The sequence below is a fragment of the Schistocerca americana genome, chromosome 11 (genome assembly GCF_021461395.2).
Source record: "Schistocerca americana isolate TAMUIC-IGC-003095 chromosome 11, iqSchAmer2.1, whole genome shotgun sequence".
Classification (NCBI taxonomy): domain Eukaryota; kingdom Metazoa; phylum Arthropoda; class Insecta; order Orthoptera; family Acrididae; genus Schistocerca; species Schistocerca americana.
Genome location: NC_060129.1, coordinates 118230235 through 118256069, shown reverse-complemented (window position 1 = coordinate 118256069; position 25835 = coordinate 118230235). Strand labels below are relative to the sequence as shown.

The following is a 25835-nucleotide window of genomic DNA, read 5'->3' as shown; positions in this document are numbered from 1 at the left end:
GTTTAATGAAGGCAGAACATCGTGTGACAACAAAGCGAAACAACCTCAGGCTCGCACAAGCCGGTCCGACGACATGATCGAGAAAGTGGAGAGAATTGTTTTGGGGGATTGCTGAATGACTGTTGAACAGATCGCCTCCAGAGTTGACATATCTGTGCACACAATCCTGCATGACGACCTGAAAATGCGAAAAGTGTCATCTAGGTGGGTGCCACGAATGCTGACGGACGACCACACGGCTGCCCGTGTGGCATGTTGCCGAGCAATGTTGACGCGCAACGACAGCACGAATGGGACTTTCTTTTCGTCGGTTGTGACAATGGATCAGACGTGGATGCCATTTTTCAATCCAGAAACAAAGCGCCAGTCAGCTCAATGGAAGCACACAGATTCATCGCCACCAAAAAAATTTCGGGTAACCGCCAGTGCTGAAAAAATGATGGTGTCCATGTTCTGGGACAGCGAGGGCGTAATCCTTACCCATTGCGTTCCAAAGGGCACTACGGTAACAGGTGCATCCTAAGAAAATGTTTTGAAGAACAAATTCCTTCCTGCACTGCAACAAAAACGTCCGGGAAGGGCTGCGCGTATGCCGATTCACCGAGACAAGGCACCCGCACATTGAGCTAACATTACGCAACAGTTTCTTCGTGATAACAACTTTGAAGTGATTCCTCGTGCTCCCTACTCACCTGACCTGCCTCCTAGTGACTTTTGGCTTTTTCCAACAATGAAAGACACTCTCCGTGGCCGCACATTCACCAGCCATGCTGCTATTGCCTCAGCGATTTTCCAGTGGTCAAAACAGAGTCCTAAAGAAGCCTTCGCCGCTGCCATGGAATCATGGCGTCAGCGTTGTGAAAAATGTGTATGTCTGCAGGGCGATTACGTCGAGAAGTAACGCCAGTTTCATCGATTTCGGGTGAGTAGTTAATTAGAAAAAAAAATCGGAGGCCTTAAAACTTGAATGCACCTCGAACATGAAATGAATGTACATATACTTGCAAGCATCTGATTGATGTATCATTGACGGTGTAATGGTGAACGGGAAGGGCTGGGAAGCATGTTGGATTTATAGTAATGGTTGGAAATGCTTTGGGGGACAGAAATTTTTTCTCTTGTATTTTGTTATTTATTCGAATTAGTGGCGCAATTTTTGATGCTATAGTCAATGTGCCTATTCTCTATAATGATCCCGTTCTTTCTGCAGTTTGCTCCCGCCTACATTTCAGTTAATGTTGGTTCTTCTGTCTTCGGCTATGGCATTACGAAGACCAGTGTGGGATTATTTTATGAAGATGAATTCTGAGAAAATTAAATGTATCTTGTGCTCCGCAGTGTTGTCGTTTAAAAGTTGCTTGGACAGACATTTGAGACATAAGGATCAAACAGTTAATTTAAGTGACACCCGTTCAAAACCAGTTCAGTTACCAAAGCAACTGTTCAGGAATCTGTTATTTCAGTGCCTGTGCGTCAAGACGAACAATCTGTGCAAGATTCAGTTCTGGGTATGTGTGGTAGAGAAACAAAGATTAGTGGATTTACACCAAGACTTCATCCAAACGAGCCAAAATAGACGAACAGATTTTAAGACTTGTTGTTAAAGAAATCTTCCATTTAATGTAGTTGAGAGTGTAGAATTTAGAAAAATGACTTATTTATTAAACGAAAACTATGTACCTCCCAGTAGTAAAATACTCTCCAACAGTTTACTCTCTCAGGTGTTGGACAACACACCAGTGCGAGTAAGATCTGCAGTGCAAGCTGCATCCTACATCTGCTTTATCACTGTGACTGATCACTTCATTGATGAAAACTGCAACTCATATTTGTTATCTAGTTTTGAATTCCATGACAAGCATACAGCTGACAACATTTCCTGTGACTTGCAAAATACGACTTAAACTCGGGGTATTACCAATAAAATTGTAGCTTACACTACAGATAATGCACATAATATGGTGTAGGCAGTGATGATGTGCAAATGGTAGCATGTACTTTGTTTTGCACATACACTAAATTTAATGATGCAAGCAAGCCTTCAGCCAATTACAGACACAAAAATGATATTTCTAAACTACAAATCAGAATAGATACAGTAGACCTACTCAGAAATGAAACAGTAAAATTTCAGTTGATGTTGTTCTCTTCTGGACAATGTGCACTGAATTTGTATTTGACTGTATTTTGTTTAGTCCACAAAATCTCACAAGAACATTTTTCTCAAATTTTTTGTACACAGAAAACACTTCATTCAGTGAGTTTAATTTTTTTGAGTATGTTATTTATATGTGTGTTTGAGAATAATTATATGTTTTTTGTATGAATATGTTTATGTGTTTAATTTTGTACAGGTGCTATGTTTGTTTATTACACTATAGGCATAATAATACTTGTGTATCATAAATAATTCTGAGGCAAATCCACAAAATAATTTGATACTTTTGTTTTTGCGTTCAGGTACTGTGATAAAAATTGCATTTCAGCAGCACCTTAACTTCATCTCTGATTTCCTGGGGAAGTTTTAAGAAAATGAAAATATATCTGCTTGTAGTGAGTACTTGAGGGAACTCCATATGCCTGTACCTCATACAAACTTATTTGGCAAGAACGGTTAGTCGTGTAGAGCCAGATCTGCCATGATATGAGTACCACAAACGCATTTCACTGTATGAATTGTTTTAAATTTCAGTATGGATTTTATACTTCAAGAAAACATACTGAACTCTGCATTTCAGTTACCTTGAAATGTTTTAACATGTTTTTCAGTTCTAACAAGTGTACATATTATGAGGTGCATCCCGTTAACTTGTGAATATTTGATGAAAAACTGCCATATTTGACCATTGTGCTATATGGTCCAATCTGTTATGGCAATTTTTTGATCTGTATGCATCAGTTACTTTGCATCCTGCTCTGGGTGACAAACAATGGAAAATTTAACTGCGAGTAAGAAAAGGGTGAGTGACACACTCATAAATGGTAATTCAGTACCTCGATTCCCAGAACGCAATCTCAATATATTATATCTGAAGATATGCTCTACTAGAGCACATACAAATTATCCCTCACAAAACCTATCAAAATTGGGCACTAGAATACAGGGAAACGAGTTTGCCAAAATCTGTTACGTCGAACATACAAAAGAGTGTCCTCAGCCAATTGGAAAGTGTCTAAGTCACGACACGAAAGCAGTGCATTTGCTGCAATACGTAACTGCCAAGACGCCTAAGTGAAAGTTTCATGCCTTCTGCAATATGAGCGACGCTCTCCCACCTCATTGTGTTTTTATGACCATATTTATGCAACATACACTCAAGATGATGTAATGTGAAGGCCTATAAGGTTACAAAACTTAACCGTTACGTTTCCTAAACTACAGTTACGCGCTTCACATTGACCATTTCTACGACGCAGATCACATAGTCTGCGTCCTACAAAAATTTCTCTATGCACAATAGTTGTAACAAGAATAACCTTCTTCAATTCGTTTTCGCTATATAAGGAACACATTAGCAAGTACGTTGCTGGGTGTGAAGTATTCTCTTCACAAGCTGTTAACAGATAATGGAACTGAATCCAATCATCATAAGCAACTAAAATTAAATTATTGATATCGATAAGAATATATCTCTTACTTTCCGTATTTTCCTGCTGAACTTCTTCTTGCGAGATCCACACAGCTGATGCGTGCTGCCCTGTTGCTCGGCGTCGCCGACAGATGTCAGCTCTATACGCTGCCGGGAAAACATGGCGATCATCTTAACCCGGTCTCCTATCGCCGTCTCTAGTTCGTCACTACCCGAAGTCGAGTCACATACTATTGGCGGCCACAGTGATCGTACGCTGTGTGTCAACTTTTGAGACTTCCGAATGTGATCAAGTAATTTGTCAATCTTTACTATGTATGTCAAACATTTGACAGTATACTGAGTCATTTGACGTTTTCGTCAAAGATAGCTTTTGAAGTGTTTTCCGAAAAATTTTGCTTGACGGAGAGTGTGACAGAATGGCGGACGTTGTTTGTATCGGTGTTTCGCCGCATATGTTTAGTGTAAAATAGTTTTACTACATTTTACCTAACTGTGTCGCAGTGGCGGCCACTGGAGCATTCGACTGTTGGTGAAAAACAAAGCTTCGTTCGTTAGCACCAAAAGTATTAGGAAGTTTCTGTTAATACTTCCATAATTCATAACATACTGTATCAAATGAAATGCTAGGGAAACAGAAAAAAAAACACTTATTACAGTGGCGCGCTTCTTACGCGCAGTAAGAGTTTCACATTCCTGGAGAACATGATTGGGAGCGTTTGTATTACGTTTCCGAGAAGAGAGTGATGTATGGGGGGGGGGGGGGGGTTGAGTTTGCTTTACTATCTTTTTCTCGCATCTGCCTGTGAAATATAACTTTTTTTTTTCTGTATTGAAATTGCATCCTTCTGCCCCATAGTCAGGGGAGGGCTAGCAGCAGCACAGTCCACTGCTCTTCAGCCAAACGGTTTTACGAGAAACATGAGAGGGGAACACTTACAAAGAAAGGGGATAAAAGGTGGACATAAAGACACATTAGATGGACATGATGGGAGTTAAAATATACACCAATAGGGAACAATGCACTGGGGGACAGTTAAAAAGTCGACATAAAGTTAAAAGAACACAGCTGGCAATTTGTTGTGCACTTACAATCACAATAGTCAAACACAAGTTAAAAGTTGTCCACAGTATAAAAATCACACAGCGTGAGATGCTTAAAAAAAAATTAAGACCACTGGAACGACAGAACACTCACAAAAAAAATGTTCAAATGTGTGTGAAATCTTATGGGACTTAACTGCTAAGGTCATCAGTCCCTAAGCTTACACACTACTTACCCTAAATTATCCTAAGGACAAACACACACCCATACCCGAGGGAGGACTCAAACCTCCATGAGGGTCAGCCGCACAGTCCATGATTGCAGTGCCTTAGACTGCTTGGCTAATCCTGCTCGGCACACTCACAAAGAATAAAATCAACTGGTAGGGACCTGCCGAGGGACTGGAGGTCGGAGAGGAGGGAAAAAGAGGCGAGGTGGGGCGGGGGTGGGAGGATGAGGAAAAGGGGGTCAGGGGGCACACCAAGAGGCTGGAGATGGGCAGGGCGGGAGATGAAGAGGGAAGATAAGGCAGGATGGTGTGCAAGACACAGAAGGGGAGCACGGGATTGGGAGGTGCTGTAGGTGGGGGAAAACTGCTCAGAGGAAGGGTGGGGGGTGTAGAGGAAGCCCTGAGGAGGAGGAGGAAGGACGAAGGTGGGATTAGAGTTGGTAGGGGGTAAATGTTAGGGTGAAGCTCATCATCCGAGGGGGTTAGGTGTGGGAAGTTGCATTGGGAAAGGAGGTGGATGGAGATGGAGAGACGGTGGGACACAATGGTAAAGGTGCGGCAACAGGCTGGGGGTGGAGAGGAAGTGGGACACGAGGGGGTTTTGGGCGATCAAGTCAGCAGACAATATACATGGTGCAGATGTGTTCAAGAAAAGGAGAAGGTGGGGGAAGAGTATGAGGTCATAGAGGATGCGCATGAGGGACGGAAGGCGGATACGGAAGGTGGATACAGAAGGTGAGGAGGAGTGCATGGCGTTCTAGGATTTGGAGGGCTTTGTAGAAGCTGGCAGGGCAGAAATCCAACTGACACTGGCATAACAGAGGATGGGGCAGATCAAGGATTTGTAGGTGTAAAGGACGGTGGAAGAATGCAGTCCCCATGTCCAGCTGGACAGGAGTTTTAGGAGGCAGAGTCTGTTGTGAGCTTTATGTTGGATGGTAAGGAGATGGGGAGTCCAGATGAGGTGGCGGTCAAGGGTGACGCTAAGGTATTTGAGGTAGGAGTGAGGTGGATAGGACGGCCATAAATGGTGAGGTAAAAATCATGGAGACAGAAGGAGCAGGTGATGTGACCTATGATGACTGCCTGGTTCTCGGAGGGGTTGATACGGAGGAATCGCTGGTTGCACCAAGTTGTGAATTGGTCAAGGTGGGTTTAGAGAGTACATTGGGACCATTGAAGGGTAAGATAAAGGACCAGGAAGGAGGTGTCATCAGCAAATTGGAGGAGATGAACATGTGGGGAGGTTTGGGCATATCAGCAGTGTACAGGAGATAGAGGAGAGGGGAAAGAATGGAGCCTTGGGTTATGATGGCGGAGGGATAGAAGGTACAGGAGTTAGAATTGTGGATAGTGACATAGGAGGGACGACGGGAGAGGAAGGAAGCAACGAGATGGACGAAATTGATAGGGAGACCATAGGTCTGGAGTTGGAAGAGGAGCCCGGGATGCCAGACATGATAGTAGGCATTCTGGAGGTCAAGGGAAACAAAGACAGCAGAGCAACGGGAGTTAAGTTGCAGGGAAAGAAGATTGGTAAGGTTAAGGAGCTGGTCGTTGGCTGAGAAGGTAGACCAGAAGCCACACTGGGGAAGGGTAAGGAGGTGATGCTGTTTAACGTGGCGGTGAATATGGTGGGAGAGGATAGTTTCGAAAACCTTACTGAACATGGAGGTGAGGCAGATGTGACGATAGGAAGTGGTATCAGAGGGTATTTATTGGGCTTAGGGAACAGCAGGACATGGGATATCTTCCATAGGTTGGGGTAAAAGCCAGTGGAGAGGAGGACATTGTACAGGGTAGCAAGGACAGCCAAGAAGGATGGGAGGGGGGATTCGTTGAGGTGGTGGTAGGTGACGCTATTATTACCAGGGGTGGTGTTGCATTTGTAGCTGAGGACGAGTGTGATGTCATGTGTGGTGATGGGAGAGTTGATGTCTGAGGGGGGTAACCGATCCAAGTACTGGAAGCTAGGGGCGAGCGGGGGGACACCGGTCAGTGCGGTCAAGGACAGTGGGGATGAGGGAGTAATCAAAATGGGGATTGTCAGGAATGCAGGAATGGAGAAGACCTGAGATAGGTGGGAAGCTAAATAGTTAGCCTTACTAAGGTTGTCAGGAAAGGGTCAATCATCATGGAGGATGGGGTAATGCAGGGTGGGATGGCTACCAGTAGGGCAGTGGAAGGCTGACCAGTACTTGGGGGAAATGACAGGGAGGGTGGAGTTGAGGCATGTGCATGTCTGGCGCCAGTCGTGGCGTTTCTTTGCTGTAAGGAGGTTCCGGATGTGTTGCTGTAATTGCCAGTGGCAGGTGAGTGTATCCCAGTCACGGGTGCGGAGGAAGGAGTGGTATAGCCTGCGGGATTCACGCAGAAGAGGGACGGCCTGTGGAGGAAGCATAGGGCAGTGAGAGTGGATGAGTTTGGTAGGGCATGAGCCTCCACAGCGTCAGTGATGGTCTTCTGAAGGAAGGAAGAGGCATGGGTGATGTCAGCTGCGTGGTGAAAGGTGAGGGGGTGGCTTTCGACCCGTAAGGCAATGGATTCCCGGTAGGCATCCCAATTGGCACGGCAGCAGTCATGGACAGCCTTTGGGGGGGCAGCTGGGCGGGTGGCTGCAGGGGTGGGACGGGTAGAAGAGATGGTGAGAAGGAGAGGGAGATGGTCACTACCAACAGGATTGAGGACATCAATGGCAATGCGACCAAGGAGGTTGGGGGAAGCGAGGATAACATGGGGGGGGTGGAGTTGCTTTCAGGATGGCTGTGCTGTGGGAGAGGAACAAGGTCACCATGGAGGGTGGCAAGGAACTGATGCCACCGCCAAAGGGTAGCAGGGTCATGGCTGTGAATGTTGAGGTCAGCGGCGATCACATAGGTGGATAAGGTATGGTCAACATGGGAAATGAAGTCAAAGGGGAGAGGAGCTGCGGGGCGGATATAGATAGTGGCACAGGTGATGGCAAGGGAGGGAAAAAATAGGCTGAGGAGAAGGTGTTCGGTCAGGTCATTGAGGAAGGGTTGTGGCCGGACAGGAGATGCTTGAGGTGGCCTATAGCAACCCCACCTCTGGCTAGGGGAAGGGGATTGTCAGTATGGTGAAGGAGATAGGGGGAAGTGCGGACAACATGGTGGGATTGGAGGAAGGTTTCGTTAAGGATGAAGGAGTCAACCTGGTGCTGGGAGAGGGTATGCATGAAGAGGTATTTGTTTGCAGGGAGGGAGCGAGTGAAGAGGTAGTGGGAAGGGGAGAGAGGGGTTTAAACGAGGGTGTCGAGGCAGGTGGAGGTAAAGTAGGCCTGGTTGTGGGAATAGGTGGCATAGGTGTTTAAGTGGAAAAGAGAGTGGGCAGCAAGGGAAATCTGCTGGAGTATGGGGGCACTGGAAGGGGTGGATGTTCTGCAGGACGATGGTGAGGAACCGGATGATATCTTCTACCATAGGGGGAGGGCAGAGGGAATTGTTAGGGGGGATGGATGGGTTGGTGGGGCGAACGGGGACAGTGATTTCAGGGTTGGTGGGAGGGGGTTTGGCTTTGCATTTGGAGGAATAGGTGGGGTGAGGTTTGTTGCAGGTGTTGCAGGAAGGGGGGGAGGCGAGGTTGGGATACTGTTTAAGGAAGTGAGAGGCTTTACAATCAGGGCAGATGAAGGGGGTTCTTGCAGTTTTGGGTGAGGTGGTCGTTGTACAGGAGACAGCGCTGGCAGCAGTAGGATTGAGGAGGGGAACGGAACAGGTCAACAGGGTGGCGGCGGTTGAAAAGCAGGGTGCCCTGTGTAAGGAGGTGGTCGATGGAGGAGGCAGACTCTATAAATATACACATGAGGAAAGTAGGGCCAGAGGAGTTGTAAATACGGCGGGCCAAACGGACTTCGAGGGCGGGGTAGGCATTCAGTTCTGCCAACACCTCAGCCTCCATAACCACAGGGCCAAGTTTTGTGATGACGGCGGTGATGGTCAGCGGACGACGAGGGGGTTGGGGCTGGCGAGGAGAGGAGGATGTAAGGAATGGGGTGAGGGATGCATGGGGCCCTAAGGTGATGCAGGGAAGATGCCAGAGAAGATCAGTGTGGAAAGAGGGAGAGGGAGACTTGATGACAACAGAGTCTCTGCGAGGGATAATTTGGGTGATGGGTGCACTGGGGATGTACTTCCGGATTTCAAGGGTGAGGGCATCCAGGCATCCAGGAATTTTGGATCAGGGTCGGCTAGGACAAAGGTATACATGAAGGGGGCTAGAGAGGAGGGAGGTGGGGTGGTATCCATGGTGGGGTCAGAGGGAGGTGGGGTGGGCAGTGGCTTTTTGGATAAGGGCGTAGAGGAGAGGTCGCCACTGGGCAGTTTGGAAGATTTTTTGCGGGTGTGGCCTGGGAGGAGGGATGAAGTATTGGATGGATGGGGAGGTGGTGTGAGGCAGGGCCCTCCTGTGAGGCAGTAGCACCAGGTGAGAGGGTAGGGTGCTCTGTGGCGGCGACTGTGGCGCGGTGGGCAGTGACTCGGGCGAGGGAAGCATGCGTAGTTGTAGGGGTGTGGGTGTGCAGGGGGGAGGGGGGAAAGTGTGGTGTCACCGCCAGACACCACACTTGCTAGGTGGTAGCTTTAAATCGGCCGCGGTCCATTAGTACATGTCGGACCCGCGTGTCGCCACTGTCAGGGATCGCAGACCGAGCGCCACCACAAGGCAGGTCTCGAGATACGGGATAGCACTCGCCCCAGTTGTACGGACGACGTAGCTAGCGACTATACTGACGAAGCCTCGCTCCTTTGCCGAGCCAATAGTTAGAATAGCCTTCAGCTAAGTCAATGGCTACGACCTAGCAAGGCGCCATTAGTAACATTGCATGTATCTAAAGAGTCTCACTTGTATCGCCACAAGCTCCAGATGTACCAAAAGGATGGATTAAAGTTAAGTATTCCAGAAGCTACGTACTTTTCTTTATAGCATTCATTACGTATCCTGTTTCAGACCTCACGCCCATCTGCGTGAGCGTAGTGCGTGCCTTTCGGCTTCCTCTCATTGTGTCTAGGCTGTCTTGTCTAGACACAACAGAAAGTCGTCTCGGCCTGCGACAGGAGCGGAAGGGGGGGGGGGGCGGGAGCAGGGGCAGGGGCAGCAGCAGGTGCAGGAGCAGGGGTAAGAGCAAGAGTGACATACAGGTGGGGATACAGTGATGAGGAGGAGATAGATGGGGAGGAGACTGTGAGTAGGGGAGGTGGATGAGACGGGTGAATCCCAGAGGAAGCACTCCATGATGTTACAGTGGGGGCAGGTGAACGGGAGGTGTAGATGATGGTGGTAGTTGGGGTGTCCATGATTGCAGGCAGTGCCCAAGGGCGACACGAGTCGCCGAAGTAGAAAAGGAACTAAAACGGGGGGCGGTGACGAGCACTGGGCGGGGACGGCGGGCAGCAGTGAATGTGTGCAGACGGGTGACTACACAACAGGTATGGTTAGGGCTCTTCCACGTCGAAGATACACCCTGAGTGCAGCCCAGGCAGCGTGAGTCCTCCATCAGGAAGTGAAGGAATCCAACCCTCAAATGTCGCCTTGTTGTTCCAGACCTTTACATGTTTCATTTATTAACGGGATAAAATCCCTGTCAGATTTCTGTGAAATGCTTGCAGTCTGCAGTCGTGGAGGGAACAGAACAAAGAACCACTGCGTTCATTCGTTGTCCAGTCGCTTGCTTTTCTCTCCTGGTACGTTGGGATGTTGTGCTGTGCAGTGGAGGACCAGACTAGCAGGAACTCGCAGGACTTGGACATGAGTCTGCTCTGCACCTCGCGCTTGCCCTCTGTCAGCACCTGTCCATACTACGTGGGGGAATGGTGCTCGCCACTGTTAGCAACTGCTGCCCTCTCGCGTCACTCCTTTTCACTACGCAGTGTGTCCCCACCATTACACCTCCTGTGCTGTTCTTTGCGTCCGGGCCTTCACTACTAAACGCAATGGACGCACTGCTATGCCTGTGAATAATAATAATAATATAAAAATTACCTTCTTGTCATCGTAACTGGAGCAAGAGAAGACTGACTCCAAACCAGTTGGAGTGAAAATAGAAATTCATTTCATTTAACCACCACTTTACATCATTAGCTCATTGGCTGACAGCGAGTTTCATTCGGTGCTCAAAATAAGCAGTACATATACCACAAGAATTACTGGGTATGAAATATTCTCTTCATAAAATATCAAGAAATATGGACGCTTATAGCTATTGTATTAACGAAGTAGAATTAAGTAACTGAGGTAGTAAAGGAAATATTGTTGTTAACAGCAATTTGCTTCTACACATCTTGTTGTGTAATAAAATCAACAATACCCAAAGCACCAGTGTTGGTTGGCGTCGCCAACAGATGTCAGCTCGACTCATCGCCTGGCGATACCCTCGACTCTTGTCGCTGTGTGTTCTCTCTTCATAAAATATCAAGAAATATGGATGCTTATAGCTATTCTTTTAACAAAGCATAAATAAGTAATTGAGGTAGCGAAGGAAATGTTGTTGTTAACACCATTTTGCTTCCACACGCCTTATTCTGTAATAAAATAAATGATACACAAAGCACCAATGGTGCTTGGCGTCGCCAACAGATGTCAGCTCGACTCACCGCCTGCCGATACCCTCGACTCTTGTCGCTGTCTGAAGTTCGTAATTGGTAGGAAGCGAGTCGCACAACGTTTCCAGCTACATTGGTCGTACTGTTTCTTGTTTAATATAGGAAGTGTTGTGTATGTTCACAAATTTCGAGGTGGATAATGCCTAGTCCTGTGGTTTAGTCAGTACTTTTCCGGGCCAGGAAGAGCCGCAAACTTCATAGAATAGAATAATTTTACTGTCGTTAGGCCATTAAGGCAACAGACAAAATCATACATATAACACAACATAACTCATGTTGCAATAGAAAAATAGGTTTGTTATTACAGCGTAATATTACAATTGATGAAATCCTACAAAGTAATACTTGTAAGAGGGCTATCCACAAAGTACATTACGTTTTAGAATTAAAAATAAATAAAGTATTGGAAATTTTTTTTATTATATACAGATGAAAGCCACACTTAAATACTACTTTTCAACATAGTTGCCATTTACATTAAGGCACTTATCGAAACGAAGGACGAGCTTGGAAATTCCTTTGTCGTAAAATTCGGCCACCTGCGCCTTCAACCACGTGGTTACCTCTTCTTGAAGCTGTGCGTCATCATCAAAACGCTGCACAGCCAACCACTTCTTCATTGCTGGGAATAAGTGGAAGTCACTCGGTGCCAGGTCGGGACTGTACGGCAGATGAGGAAACAACTACCACTTAAAAGATTCGAGAACTTCACGAGTGGCATTTGCCGTGTGGGCCCGGGCGTTGTCGTGAATCAGAAAGATCTTTGAGCCCAACTTTCCCCTGCGCTTGTTTTGTATTGCTCTTCTGAGTTTGTGCAGAGTTTGGCAATACCTTCGAGAGTTTATTGTTGTGCCTCTTTCCAGGAAATCCACAAAAATCACACCTTTTCTGTCCCAAAAGAAGAGGTAACCACGTGGTTGAAGGCGCAGGCGGCCGAATTTTACGACGAAGGAATTTCCAAGCTGGTACATCGCTACGACAAGTGCCTTAATTTGAATGGCAACTATGTAGAAAAGTAGTATTTAAGTGTGGCTGTCATCTGTATATAATTAAAAAAAAATTCCAATACTTTATTTATTTTTAATTCCAAAACGTAATGTACTTTGTCGATAGCCCTCGTAACACAACATAATCCCTGTTGAAAAAGAGCAATAGAAACATTCACCCTTTTCAGCGCCCCCACTCCTTCCACAAATCCCCCTTGCTACCCGCTCCGTTTTCCACCGAACACCCTTGCCACTTACTACCAAAACCAAGCCCACTCCAGGCAAATGCTGGGATGGTTCCTTTGAAAGGGTACGGCCGACTTCCTTTCCCATCCTTTCCTAATCCGATGAGACCGATGACCTCGCTGTCTGGTCTCCTCCCACAATCAACCCAACCAACCAACCAACCCCAAGCCCACTCCACCTTCACCCGCCTCAACACCCTAGTTTAAGCCTCTTCCGTTCTCACTCTTCCCCCCCCCCCCCCCCCTCTCTTTCCGTCATGGTGCGGCACGAATATTGCAACCTCTTCCAGAACATTCCTTCCTTTGGCATCAACAAATACCTACTCATGCGCACCCTCTCCCACCATCTAGTCGACACCTTCATCTTGAACGAAACCTTTCTCCAGCCCCACCATTCTGTCCGCACCTCTCCCTATATCCTCCACCGCACTGACGTTCCTGGTCCTTGTGCACAGGATGGAGTCGAAATTGGCCACCTTAAGCATATTCCCGTCTGGTCACAACCTCTCCTCAATGACCCCACAGAACACCTTATCCTCAGCACCTTCTTACCCTCCCTCACCATTACCTGTGCCACCATCTATGTCTGCTCCACTGCTCCTCTTCCTTCATCTCTCACATTGACTGCACCTTTTCCACATATGTGATTGCTGCTGACCTCAACATCCTTAGCCGCTCCCCTGCGGATATGCCCAAGCCACCCCCACCTGTCCACCTTCTCCAGTACACTGATTACTCCGCCTTCCTCGCTCTCCATCCTACCCTTCAACAGTCCCAATGAACCCTCCACACTCACCTTGAAAAGTTCACCATTTGGTGTAGCCAGTGGTTCCTTCGTCTCAACCCCTCCAAAACACAGGCAATCATCATAGGCCACACCACCTGTTCCTCCCGTCTCCATGATTTCTACCTCACCCTTTATGGTTGTCCTATCCAGCTCACCCCCACCCTGAGATGCCTTGGCGTCACCTTCAACCATCACCTCACCTGGACCCCTCACCTCCTGACCATCCAGCAGAAAGCTCATTCCCACCTCCACCTCCTGAAACTCATATTTGGCTGGACATGGGGATTGCATCCTTTCACCATTCTCCACACCTACAAATTCCTCATCTGTCCTATGCTCTGTTATGCCAGCGTTGCCTGGATCTCCGCACCCATGCACTCCACCTTGCCTTCCGTGTCTACCTTCCTTCCCCCACACCGCTCCTGTATGAACTCATCTCCTTCCCTCACCTCTTCATTTTCCTCCAACACCTCTGCATCCTTTACACTGTCCACAGGCTTGATCCCACCCCCCATCCCCTGGTTTCCTCCTTCCTCTCTGCCCATTGCTGCACCTCTATTGCTGTATCCCTCCCTCTCTACCCCTCCACAGCCTCCATCTCCTTCATTAGGGCAATTTCCAGCGCCTCCCCCTCCTGGATGATGAACTATGTCTTGACATTTACCCTTCCTTCCAAATACAACCTGGCCTTGTCCCCCCCCTCCCCAGGGTCCCCTTTTTCCTCTCCTCTCCTTCTCCTAGAGCGGATTTTCTTCCTTCCCCCCCTGAGACCCTGCACCCCATCCTCGCCTCTTTCCCTCCCACTTCCCTCCCTCCCTGGCCCTCTTCAGTGGGCCCCCCACCCATCTCCCCCTCTCTTCCCCTCCCTCCCTTCTTCCCTTCTCCCTCATCTCCTTGCACCTGGCATATCCTTCATTTTAATCATCGTCATCAATGTGCCACGTCAGTGCCTGTGTGTTGAGAGGTGTGTTTTTAATTGTGTGCTGGCCTTGTACTTAGTGCTACTGTCAGTGATGGTTATTTGCTCTGCCATCCGTCGATACTTTTATGCTCCAGTCATTCTTTGCCTTGTGTTCTTTTAATTGTCCCAGTGTTTGGTTTTTCGTGTGTGCTACTTTTTTTATGGTTTTTATCTCCATTTTACAGTGGTCCATTTTTGTCTATTGTCTTCCATAGCGTTACCCCCCTTTTTTATACCTATGTACACCATGTTTTCTCCTTTATGTTATTTTTAAATGTCTTCTACTGTATGTTCTATGTCTTTCGGCTGAAGAGCAGCACATTTGCTGATGCCAGCACTTCCCGATGTGGAATTAAAATACAATAAAGAAAAAAAAGAGCAATAGATTTGTTATTACTGTATACTATTACAATTGACAAAGTCATACATATAATACAATATAATTCAGTTGCAAAAGAACAATAAGTTTGTTATTACAGTGTAATATTACTATTGATGAAATCCCACAAAGTCATAGTAATAATACTATATAATGTCTGTTGCAAAACAGTAATCGGTTTGTTGTTACAGTATAATATTACAATTGATGGAATCCTTTATGTCATAGAGTGGGTGGGTAACTAACATACAGTGCTTGTCTGAATGATCACTCTGGTAAATCTTGCATAGTGAGTGGAAGTTTATTAAATAATTTGTGCCCAATTACTTCATAACTTTTCGATGATTTTGAGAGTCTGTGGAATGCAGTATAAATACATCTGTTCTTCCTAGTGTTGTAGCAATGTATATTTTCTCTATGTTTAGCTTGGAGTAGCTTCTTTTTCATATAGATTAAGACATAGTATATATATATATATATATATATATATATATATATATATATATATATGTTTTTGCTCAGAAAACAAAGGTTTACAGTGTCCCTTATATGGTGAGCCTGTAATAACCCTAACAGCTTTCTTCTGCAGTAGAATGATGTCACGCACACAACTGGAATTTCCCCATAAAATGATACCATAGGTTATTAAGCTTTGGAAGAATGAGAGATAGGATATTCTAACATAATTTTTGGGTCATAATCCATTAGTTGCCTTAACAGATAGATTACTCTAGGCAACTTACGACTAAGATATTTGACTTGTTGATCCCAAGATAATTTGTCATCCAAATATACCCCTAGAAACTTAATATAACTAGGAGCATCAGATGGTAGCATGCCTTTTAGACTAAATACTATCTTCCGAGTTTTATTTTCACTATGAAGAAATCCATTTGCTTTAAACCAGTATGATACTTGAGCAATTGTCTCTGTAACACAAGTCTTAAGGCTACTGAGGTCATTACTGCTGTTCAGAAAAGTTGTGTCATCTGCATATAGCACAGTTTTTGATTTAATACATGTCGGCAGGTCGTTAATCATTATTAGGAACAGGAAAGGGCCCCGTACACATCCCTGTGGGACACCTACCTTAACTTGTTCTACACCGGACATTCTTTGCCAACACAGACAGCTTGCTTATGGTTCTGTAAAATGACCTTAATAGTTTAAGGTTAATACCTCTAACACCATAGAACTCCAATTTTTCAAATAGTAGTGCATGTTCTACACAGTCAAAGGCTTTGCTTAGGTCACAAAAAGTGACTTGAGCAAAGTCTTTATCCTCAAGTACTTGATGGATGTATTTTACAACAGTATCTATCACGTCAATTGTAGACATATTTTTCCTGAAACCATATTGAGATCCACTAATAATTCCTATATTATCAAAGTAATCAGATAATTGTTTATAAATTGTGCGTTCCAGAACCTTAGAAAAAGATGGGACTATGGAACTTGGCCAGTAACTTGAGGCAGAGCCTTTACCCCCTTTTTTATAAACTGGAACTACCCTAGACAGTTAAAGCTCATCAGGAAAATATCCTTCAGCAGTTAAGGGGTACACTATACTGTCTATTTTTTGACAATAACTGTGATGAGCTGATTTCAGGTTTAGCAATACTACTTCCTACTTCTTCAACTGATTTAATAAGATAATCATTGAATTTTGGGGGAGAGATATTAATTGTAACATTTCTTTCATCTTTAGCAACACTATTTATTAGCTTCCAAGCAGCTTTGCACTTGTTGGTGAGTTTCTCAATACTTTTGAGAGTGTGTGCTTTTTTGGCTTCTATGATTGCTTTTTTATATTCATTCCTACATGTTACATAGGCTAGTTTAGATTGATTAGTCTTAAATCTACAATAAACATTTAGCAACAACATAACTTGGTTTTTCAGTGCGGTCAGCTGTTCTGTGTGCCACGTATTTTGTATTTTTGGGGCTTTAGTTCTCAGGACTCGACCAGTTAGGCCTACTTTGAATTTCTCTGCTGGAATGCAGTCATTAAAGCGTGCCAAATACTTTGAAAAACCTATCAAGTGGTATATTTGCTGGCAAATCGTTACTTGAAGTATAGGGTTGAAGCGGGAACATGTGGTGTCTCTGCTTACAGTCACTCACGTGCAGTGAACTGGCTTTATCGCCGCGCCCACGCACTATGCTCAAGGGAGAGGCTTGGTGACAAAAAACGACTAAATCAGTTTCGGGACAGGACACATTTATTCTTCCTAGCGTTACAACAAATGACAAATAACATTCGTCGCTAATGTCCGTCCATACAGGTGCGTTGCACTGGCGGCAAGGCTCGATCACCGATCCCGGAGGGTATACACTCCAGTGATGAGCCATGGCGCGACCGCGTGGACCGAGCAAGACAAAAGGCCGTGTCACAATGTTCTGCGAAGGTGCAAAAGACACTTTAACAGTATGGTGCACACTGCGGAACGGCAACTGCGTTTACGACCGCGCATACGCATTTACGGCGGAGTCACGTTGAGTCGAAGCACGTGGTCCGCAGTGGGAAAACTGAGAGACGCGTGTCGCGTTGCGTTGACTAACTCTCACTGCTTTTGTCCCCGTGCGGTCTGGCGTGCCACGCACCATTGCCGGAACTCGGCGTAACGGTACAGCTGCCCATACTTGTGTCGGCAGTGCCGTAGTTCAGCCCTTCGTGCGTTGGACGGTGCTGCCGCCACACAGATACCCCCTTGGAGAGTGGAGCTCCGTACCTGCGAAAACGAGGCTATCGTTCGGTGGCGCGCGTGTGTTTAAAGTTGGCGCGCTGCATGATGGCAGTGTTGGTGGGGGTCGGTCAGCGTTGGAAGGGCGGCGGCCCGTGACGTCAGGGCGCCGGACCGGCGAGCGTGCGGCAGGCGTGTCCTAGCGCTGTCGGCTAGTGACAGCGACAGCAGGCACTGGCTGCGACTGTCCGTAGCGATGCGCGTGAAGGCGCGCATTGCAGGTCATTGGTGGTGACGTCTTGAAGGCACTTGCGCGAGTGCGGTACCATCGGAACTCGAATGCGGGTCCGGGAGCTGCTACGGACAAGCCGGGCGGTGTGGAGCGCGCTGTCCGGAGCTCGACGGTGAAGCGAATGTGGTAAACTGGCGCGGATGCCGATCCGGCCTCAACGCCCGACGCGGCGGACGCAAAGCGACGCGAACGCAGGACCACGAGCTGTGACGAACGCAGGAGATGGTGTCTGGGGCTCGACTGGAGTTACCGGCCGAAGGCACTTGAAGCTGGAGGCCGGGTCTCTACAGCAGACGGCGGCTCGTGGGCGCCAGATTCTGACAGCGTTCGGCGGCTCAAGCACGTGATTGCTGGTTTGGGTGTCGTGGCGCCCTAGCGATGCAGCACGGCCGTTTGAATCAGACGCAGCGTCCGGCGCGCATGACGTAGTCTGCTGGCGGCTGTGGTGGGGGCGACCAGTGCGCCTGTGGTGGGCGCGGTCCGGGCAGCCGTGCCAGCTGCCTGGGCGTGGTGGTGGGAGCCGCACGTGGCGGCGCGATGACAGCAGGCTGCAGCTGTGCCTCACCGGTGGCTCCGGGTGCGGGTTCCGTCTGACCGCTGGCAGAGGGAGTGTCGTGCATGATCAGATCTTCTGTCGGGTCGAAGAAATGCGTGGCTCATGGAGCGGGCAAGACGTAGGCTTGTTTGACACGGTCGACTGACACTGTCGACGGCTTCCCGTTGCACTCGATGACCAGCGTTTTGTCTCCTCGTACGATCACGTGGTGCAATGTACTGTAGGGCAGTCGGAGAGGTGGCCGTACTGCGTCGGTACGTAACATGACATGCGTGCAGCGCTGCAGGTCGGCGTGGACGAATATCTTCCCGGTGCCGTGCAGCGTCAGTGCGTGCGCTCGGAGGCTGGCCGTGTGAGTGTGCAGACGTTCCACCAGAGTGGGTGACACGGCTTCGCGTAGGAGTCTTACATCTCCGACAAAATCGCCCGGGATTGTCAGAGATTGCCAATAAACGAGGTCGGCAGGTGACGCGCCGATCTCCTCCTTCGTCGTTACTCGCCGGCCGAGCAGCACCAGTGGGAGCGCCTCTGGCCATGAGGTATTGTGGCAGGTTAGAGCGGCTTTCAGAGTACTGTGGAACCGCTTGACCATGCCATTCGACGCCGGATGGTAGCTGGTTGTCCTGTGTAACCGGGTGCCACACAGTCTGGTGACGTGCGTAAACAGCGCGCAGTCAAACTGACGGCTGTGGCCAGTTGTCACGTGACTGGGACATCCGAAGCGTGCCACCCAGGTGTCGATGAATGCGGTGGTGACGGTCTCAGCTGTGATGTCCGCGATGGGCGTTGCTTCCGGCCAGCGAGTGAAGCGGTCCACCATAGTTAGGAAGTACCACTTGCCTTGTGAGAGAGGAAGCGGGCCGACGAGGTCCACGTGAACGTGCGCAAATCGGCGTGTCGCATCCGGGAAGGTGCCCACGGGTGCGTGGGTGTGCCTCCCGACTTTGGTGTGCTGACATGCGGTGCAAGTGCGCGCCCATTCGCGACAGTCCTTCCGAAGCCCGGGCCAGACGAAACGCGCAGCCACGAGCGTCGAGTGGTGTTACTGCCGGGGTGTGACAGTCCGTGGACACGGTCGAAGGCACTGCACCGGAATTTCTCCGGGAGGAGCGGTCGGTGCGTGCCGGTTGAGATATCACACCAAATCTTCCGTGCGGAGCCGGGGACAGGCACCACCTCCAGTTGCAGGCTGCTGGAAGTGTCATGACGGAAGTGGTGCAGTTCTTCGTCACTCTCCTGTACTTGGGCCACATCCTCAAAGATCACAGGGGGTGAAATAACGGCACACGCTTGGAACAAACAATCGGCGACGATATTGTCTATCCCCAAAATGTGTCGGATGTCTGTCGTGAATTGCGACACGTACTCTAACTGCTGAAGTTGGCGCAGTGAACACTTAGTGTGGTTGTTCTCGAACGCGTGCGTAATGGGTTTGTGGTCGGTGAAAATGACGAATTGTTGGGCTTCTCTGGACGGTCGGAAGTATTTCACCGCCGCGTACACCGCAAGCAACTGTCGGTCATAAGCGCTCCAAGCACGTTGCGAATCGGAAAGCTTTTTAGAGAAAAAACCGAGAGGCTGCCAACTCCCACCGACGCGCTGTTGTAATGCTGCGCCGATGGCGGCCTGGCTGGCGTCCACGACTACAGCTAAGTCCGCGTCATGTACCGGGTGCACGAGCAGCGCCGCTTCCACGAGATTCCTCTTTGAGTTCGTGAAGCTCTGCTTCATTGCGTCTGTTCAATTCACGAGGATCTTTCCTTTTGAGGTGGGACCTTGTAACGCCTTAGTCAGCAGCTCTTGCATGGCTGCAGCATTGGTCAGGTGTCGACGATAAAAGTTCAACATGCCGAGGTAACGTCCTAATCCTTTGTGCGTCTGCGGACGCGGCATGTTCAGTATTGCTTTCACTTTCTCCGGCGGCGGTGTCGATCCGGTGGGTGTAATTAAATGGCCGAGGAACTCGATTTCCGTCACACCAAACTCGCATTTAGCGGGGTTAATAACGATGTCGGCTTCACTCAGGCACTGAAAGACGGTCGTTAAGTGGCGGCGGTGGAGTTTGGGCGACTTGGAATACACCAGGATGTCGTCGAGGTACGCGAAACAAAATGGCAAGCCTCGCAAGACGCCGTCCAGGAACTGCTGCCAAGTCTGGGCAGCCTTCCAAAGACTGAAAGTCATAAACAGGCTTTCGAAAAGCCCAAAGGGCGTTACGATGGCTTTTTTTTCAATGTCTTCGGGCGCCACCGGAATCTGGGTGTACGCCTTTGCGCTGTCTATCTTGCTGAACACCCACAGCCCACCAAGGTGTAGCTGAAGTCTTGAAGGTGTGGGTATCGGTCCGGCACCGTTCGCGAATTAACGGCGCGATAGTCTCCACACAGGCGCCACGAATTGTCTTTTTTGGGCACTAAATGCAACGCCGATGACCATGGGGTGCTTGATGGTCGCACGATGCCTTGCCTCAGCATGGATGGCCTTGAACTCTGCCTTTGCTGCTGCAAGTCTGTCAGGCGCGAGTCGACGTGGGCGACATGATGTGAGGGGTGCGGGTGTGGTTATTATGTGGTGCACCGTCGAATGTTTGATGTCTCTCGGTGCACCGGCTGGGCGGATGAGGTCGGGAAATTATTCAAGGATGTCAGCATTAGGTCCAGGGCACTTCACGGGTTTAACACTGTAGTATGCAGCCTGCCGGCGCTGTCCTGCTATCTTTAAATTCGTTGTCGCGACGATGAGCTGGCCATTTGCGATGTCGGCTAGCAGCCTGTAGTGGCCGAAAAACTCTGCGCCCAGGATCAGCTCATTGACATCGGCCACAGTAAAAGCCCACGAGAACGTGCGACGTAGGCCTAGATCTATATTGCAGCTGTGTGTGCCATAAGTTTTAATAGCGGAATTGTTCGCCACTGTAAGGCAGAGTGCCTCGGCCTGCCTGTGGTATCGTAACATAGAACGGGGGAATATCGAGAGGTCCGAACACGTGTCGACAAGGTACCTCATGCCTGCCCCCATTTCCGCAACAAACAGATGCTTCAATATCGCACTGCAGTTGGGTGCGCCTAGGTTCGGTCGCAGCTGGCGTTTGGATGCAAGCAAGGAGCGCGGCACCTGGTTGCATCGTTGCAGACGCGGGTGTGGTACCAGCAGTAGCAGCTTTGTGCACGCTCTGACGTCTGTGGGGTGACGTTGGAGCGGCTGTTGCTGCGTTGCCGGCTGCGCAAGCCGCGCCGCATGTCGCCCGGTCTGCTGCCGCTGCGGTGCGTGCTGCCCTCTTACTGCGAGCGCGCCAATCAGTCGACTTGCGTGGAGAGAGCTGCCACCTGTGCGGTCAAGTTTTGCACTAGCTGGTGCAGGTCGCCATCCGATGCGGGTGTGGGAGGCGCGTGCCGCCACGGAGGTGCGAGTCGTAAGCTGCTGCAGCCGCGGTGCTAGGCGCCATTGTCAGCGCGTCGTGCACCCTGTCGGCCTAATTAGCGACGGCGTCCAGCTGCATCTCCGTCTGTGTAGCTATCACTGCCTGCACCTGAGCTGGGAGGCTGCGCACCCAGATAGTGCGTAACAGTGAATCTGGCACCATATCGGACAGCGCGGGGCTCCGCAAGTGGCGCAGGAACTGCGAGGGCCTCCGATCGCCGCATTCCTCTTGCCGCAGCAGTTGGTGCACTCGCTGTTCCTCTGACGACGAAATCTGCCGGATCAGCTCTTCCTTGAGCCGTTTGTAGCTTGACTGCATCGGCAGGGCGGTGATTAGATCCCGCACTTCGGCCGCATAGTTCTGGTCGAGCTGGCTCACTACGTGCCCAAATTTCGCCAGGTCACAGGTCACATGGTTGCTCGTAAATACCACCTCAACTTGGCTGAACCACATTACGGGGTCGCGTGGCTAAAAGGGAGGCAGCCTGATCAGTGCCCGTCCAGCGCTCGTCGGCGTTCCGGCGTTTCGTAGGAGGCGTCGGTGTGGCGGGGATTTGCGCGCCAACATTATCCTGCACTGTCTGTGGCTGCGCGGCGTCCGCGCGTGTAGTCCGTGCTTGTAGCTCACTCTCTAGCCTCGTGTTGCGTGCGACCAGTTCTTCAACGGTCCTTTGCAACTCGTCTAATGTCGCCAACTTAGTTCAGATTCGACTCCTCGTACAAGAGGAAAGTACACAGTGAAAATAACATGACAAGGGAAACACTCGAAAAAAGAATAACACTAAGCAGTCCGCAATCAAAACAACCGCGCACAAAAACAATACAAGAAAAAGTAACTTAAAAAAAATTTACTACGGAGCACTGTTCGGCGCGGGTGTATACGCGCAAGCTTACTCGCGGTTCCACGTCTCTCGTACCGACGAACGTTCGTCACCACGTGTTTTTTTTTAGCCTCAGATCACGTCGGGGTCACCAGTGAAGCGGGAACGTGTGGTATCTCTGCTTACAGTCGCTCACGTGCAGTGAACCATCTTTATCACCGTGCCTACGCACTATGCTCAAGGGACAGGCTTGGTGACAAAAAACAACTAAAGCAGTTTCGGGACAGAACACATTTATTCTTCCTAGCGTTACACTAAATGACAAATACCATTCGTCGCTAATGTCCGTCCGTACAGGTGCGTTGCACTGGTGGCACAGCTCGATCACCGATCCCGGAGGGTATACACTCGACCGCGTGGACCGAGCGAGACAAAAGGCCGCGTCACTGAATGTTCTGCTCTTGGCGCGACCGGAGGCGCCGTAACGTCCGCGAAGGAGCGAAAGACACTTTAACGGCGACTGCGTTTACGACCGCGCGTACGCATTTACGGCGGAGTCACGTTGACTCGACGCACGTGGTCCGCGGCAGGAGAACTGAGAGACGCGTGTCACGTCGCGTCGACTAGCTCGCACTGTCCGCCTGCTTTTGTCCCCGTGCGGTCCGGTGCGTCACGCACCATTGCCGAAATTCGGCGTAACGGTACAGCTGCCCCTACTTGTGTTGGCAGTGCCGTAGTTAAGCCCTTCGTGCACTGGACGGTGCTGCAGCCACAAGATAAAGAAGCGCCTAATGCAAGAACAAAAGGAATTCACCCCCGTTCTGCTACTTAAGCAACTGGGATGCGATGATTTTCGTAATTATCTAAGAATTCGGAGCTGATGAACATCTTCAAAACATTGCATTTATTGATGGAAGAATTATGGAAAGGAGGATGTATAATGAAGGAAAGCTACATATAAGATGTGAGACTGTCATTTACTGACATTGTGTTTTCCCCAAGTTGGATAAGTTGGACAGTTGGCATACTATTGAATCATCACACAAAGTGCAGAAAGATATTAAAGCACAGGAAAGTAAATATTTAACTTTTTTGGGTGGGGAGGGGGGTGTAAAACATACCTACCAGAAGTTGGTCTTGCCATCAAATTACCACAAATTATATTGTGGAAGTTATTTTTTGGTAATTTTGAAATATATATTTTTAGATGAAACCCATCTCTTCATTAATTTGAATTTTATATTATGGCAGGTTAGAATATCCACCTGCTTAAGGCATAGTTATCAATTATGTTATTTGTTAGATACTGAAAATAATGAAACCATTCATTCCTTCCTGGAGTAGAGGCTAGTTGGCAAAACCAAAATTTACAATTAAACAAAAAAGTTGTAACTCTCATTAGAATCGTACAATAAACTAACCTTGTCCTGCTTATATTGCTTCAGATGAACAAAAGTTCAGTGGCAGTAGGTTTGTCTTTCATGGGAAACTACTCCAGCAAAGCACATCTTAAGGCATGTGTCCACTAGCATGTTACTGAGATTTACTGAGATGTTTACACTAGAAGAGAAATTTATGCAACTTTACTAGTACTTCTGTAAGCTAATTTCAAGCACTTGCAGACATGCTTCCACGAGAATATCCTCTTGTGACTTCTAAACAAAAAACAAATTTTGAAGGCACCATTGCCTGACAGAAGAAATTTACTCCTAATAAAAAAACATACAACAAGCAGACACTTTTAGTGGAAAGGCCCAGTCGCCCCCCCCCCCCCCCCCCCCCGCTTGCAATATTTGTTTCCAGTTAGTGCGTACCAGCAGCCTGCATATGCTGAAACACCTCTTGTACATCAGGCATAAAATTCAGGTTTTCTTCATACATTTGCAGATCTGTGTTACTAATATGCTAGCAGTAACAGCATTCCTTGATATCACTAATGAGAGCCTGTTGCTCAACATTTCAAGAAACCACGGTGTTATTCACAGCTTTTGTTGTCAGTAGCTATCAACTTCAGCCATGTGTGTGCGGTCATTAGACAAATGGAACTGCTTGTAGTTTTAAAAATGCTTTACCTGACAGTGTATGGAGTGGTAATTTTATTATGTATTTGAACATTGAAGGTAGGTCTGAAGTAATGACTAGCAAGCTTTATGATATGCAGATTCATTTAGAAACTAAGAAACTATCAGTAAAGGTGATATGTCTAAAGAAACAGTGGCTTAAAAATAAAAATATAAACTTCCTCAATAAACTTACAGGCTATAAACTGACTACCAGTTTATATAGAGCTGCTGGGTATGGAAGCTCTTGCATACTAGTTCAGTCATCAGAAGACTATTAAATCAGAGAGAATTTTAGCCATCTAAGTGGAGGAATTACATTTGAAAGTAGTTGCACAGAAGTGACAAACATGTTGTTGTTGTTGTGGTCTTCAGTCCTGAGACTGGCTTGATGCAGCTCTCCATACTACTCTATACTGTGCAAGCTTCTTCATCTCCCAGTACTGCAGCGTACATCCTTCTGAATCTCCTTAGTGTATTCATTTCTAGGTCTTCCTCTACGATTTTTACCCTTCACGCTGCCCTCCAATACTAAATTGGTGATCCATTGATGTCTCAGAACATGTCCTACCAACCGATCCCTTCTTCTAGTCAAGTTGTGCCACAAACTTCTCTTCTCTCTCAGTACTTCCTCATTAGTTATGTAATCTACACATCTGATCTTCAGCATTCTTCTGTAGCACCACATTTCGAAAGCTTCTATTCTCTTCTTGTCCAAACTAGTTATCGTCCATGTTTCACTTCCATACATGGCTACACTCCATACAAATACTTTCAGAAATGATTTCCTGACACTTAATTCTATACTCGATGTTAACAAATTTCTCTTCTTCGGAAACGCTTTCCTTGCCATTGCCAGTCTACATTTTATATCTTCTCTACTTCGACCATCATCAGTTATTTTGCTCCCCAAATAGCAAAACTCATTTACTACTTTATGTGTCTCATTTCCTAATCTAATTCCTGCAGCATCACTCAACTTAATTCGACTACATTCCATTATCCTCGTTTTGCTTTTGTTGACGCTCATCTTATATCCTCCATTCAAGACACTGTCCATTCCACTGATTGGCGACTCCATGGAGTGTCCTGTGCACCACGACCAGATAATGGATATACTTAGAAGGACAGACAGCATTGGTCGTATTTTTTTGTTTTATTAA

The 25835-nt window shown here is 48.0% G+C and overlaps 1 protein-coding gene across 1 annotated transcript in view; it reads right to left on the bottom strand.

The window, feature by feature from the left end:
• Window positions 1–3761, bottom strand: part of LOC124553352 — a 179998-nt gene extending 176237 nt beyond the window's left edge. Inside the window, exon 1 of the mRNA XM_047127226.1 lies at window positions 3639–3761. Within this exon, the coding sequence (XP_046983182.1) occupies window positions 3639–3761 (123 nt within the window). The remainder of the gene's footprint in view (window positions 1–3638) is intronic.
• Window positions 3762–25835: the final 22074 nt, after the last annotated feature.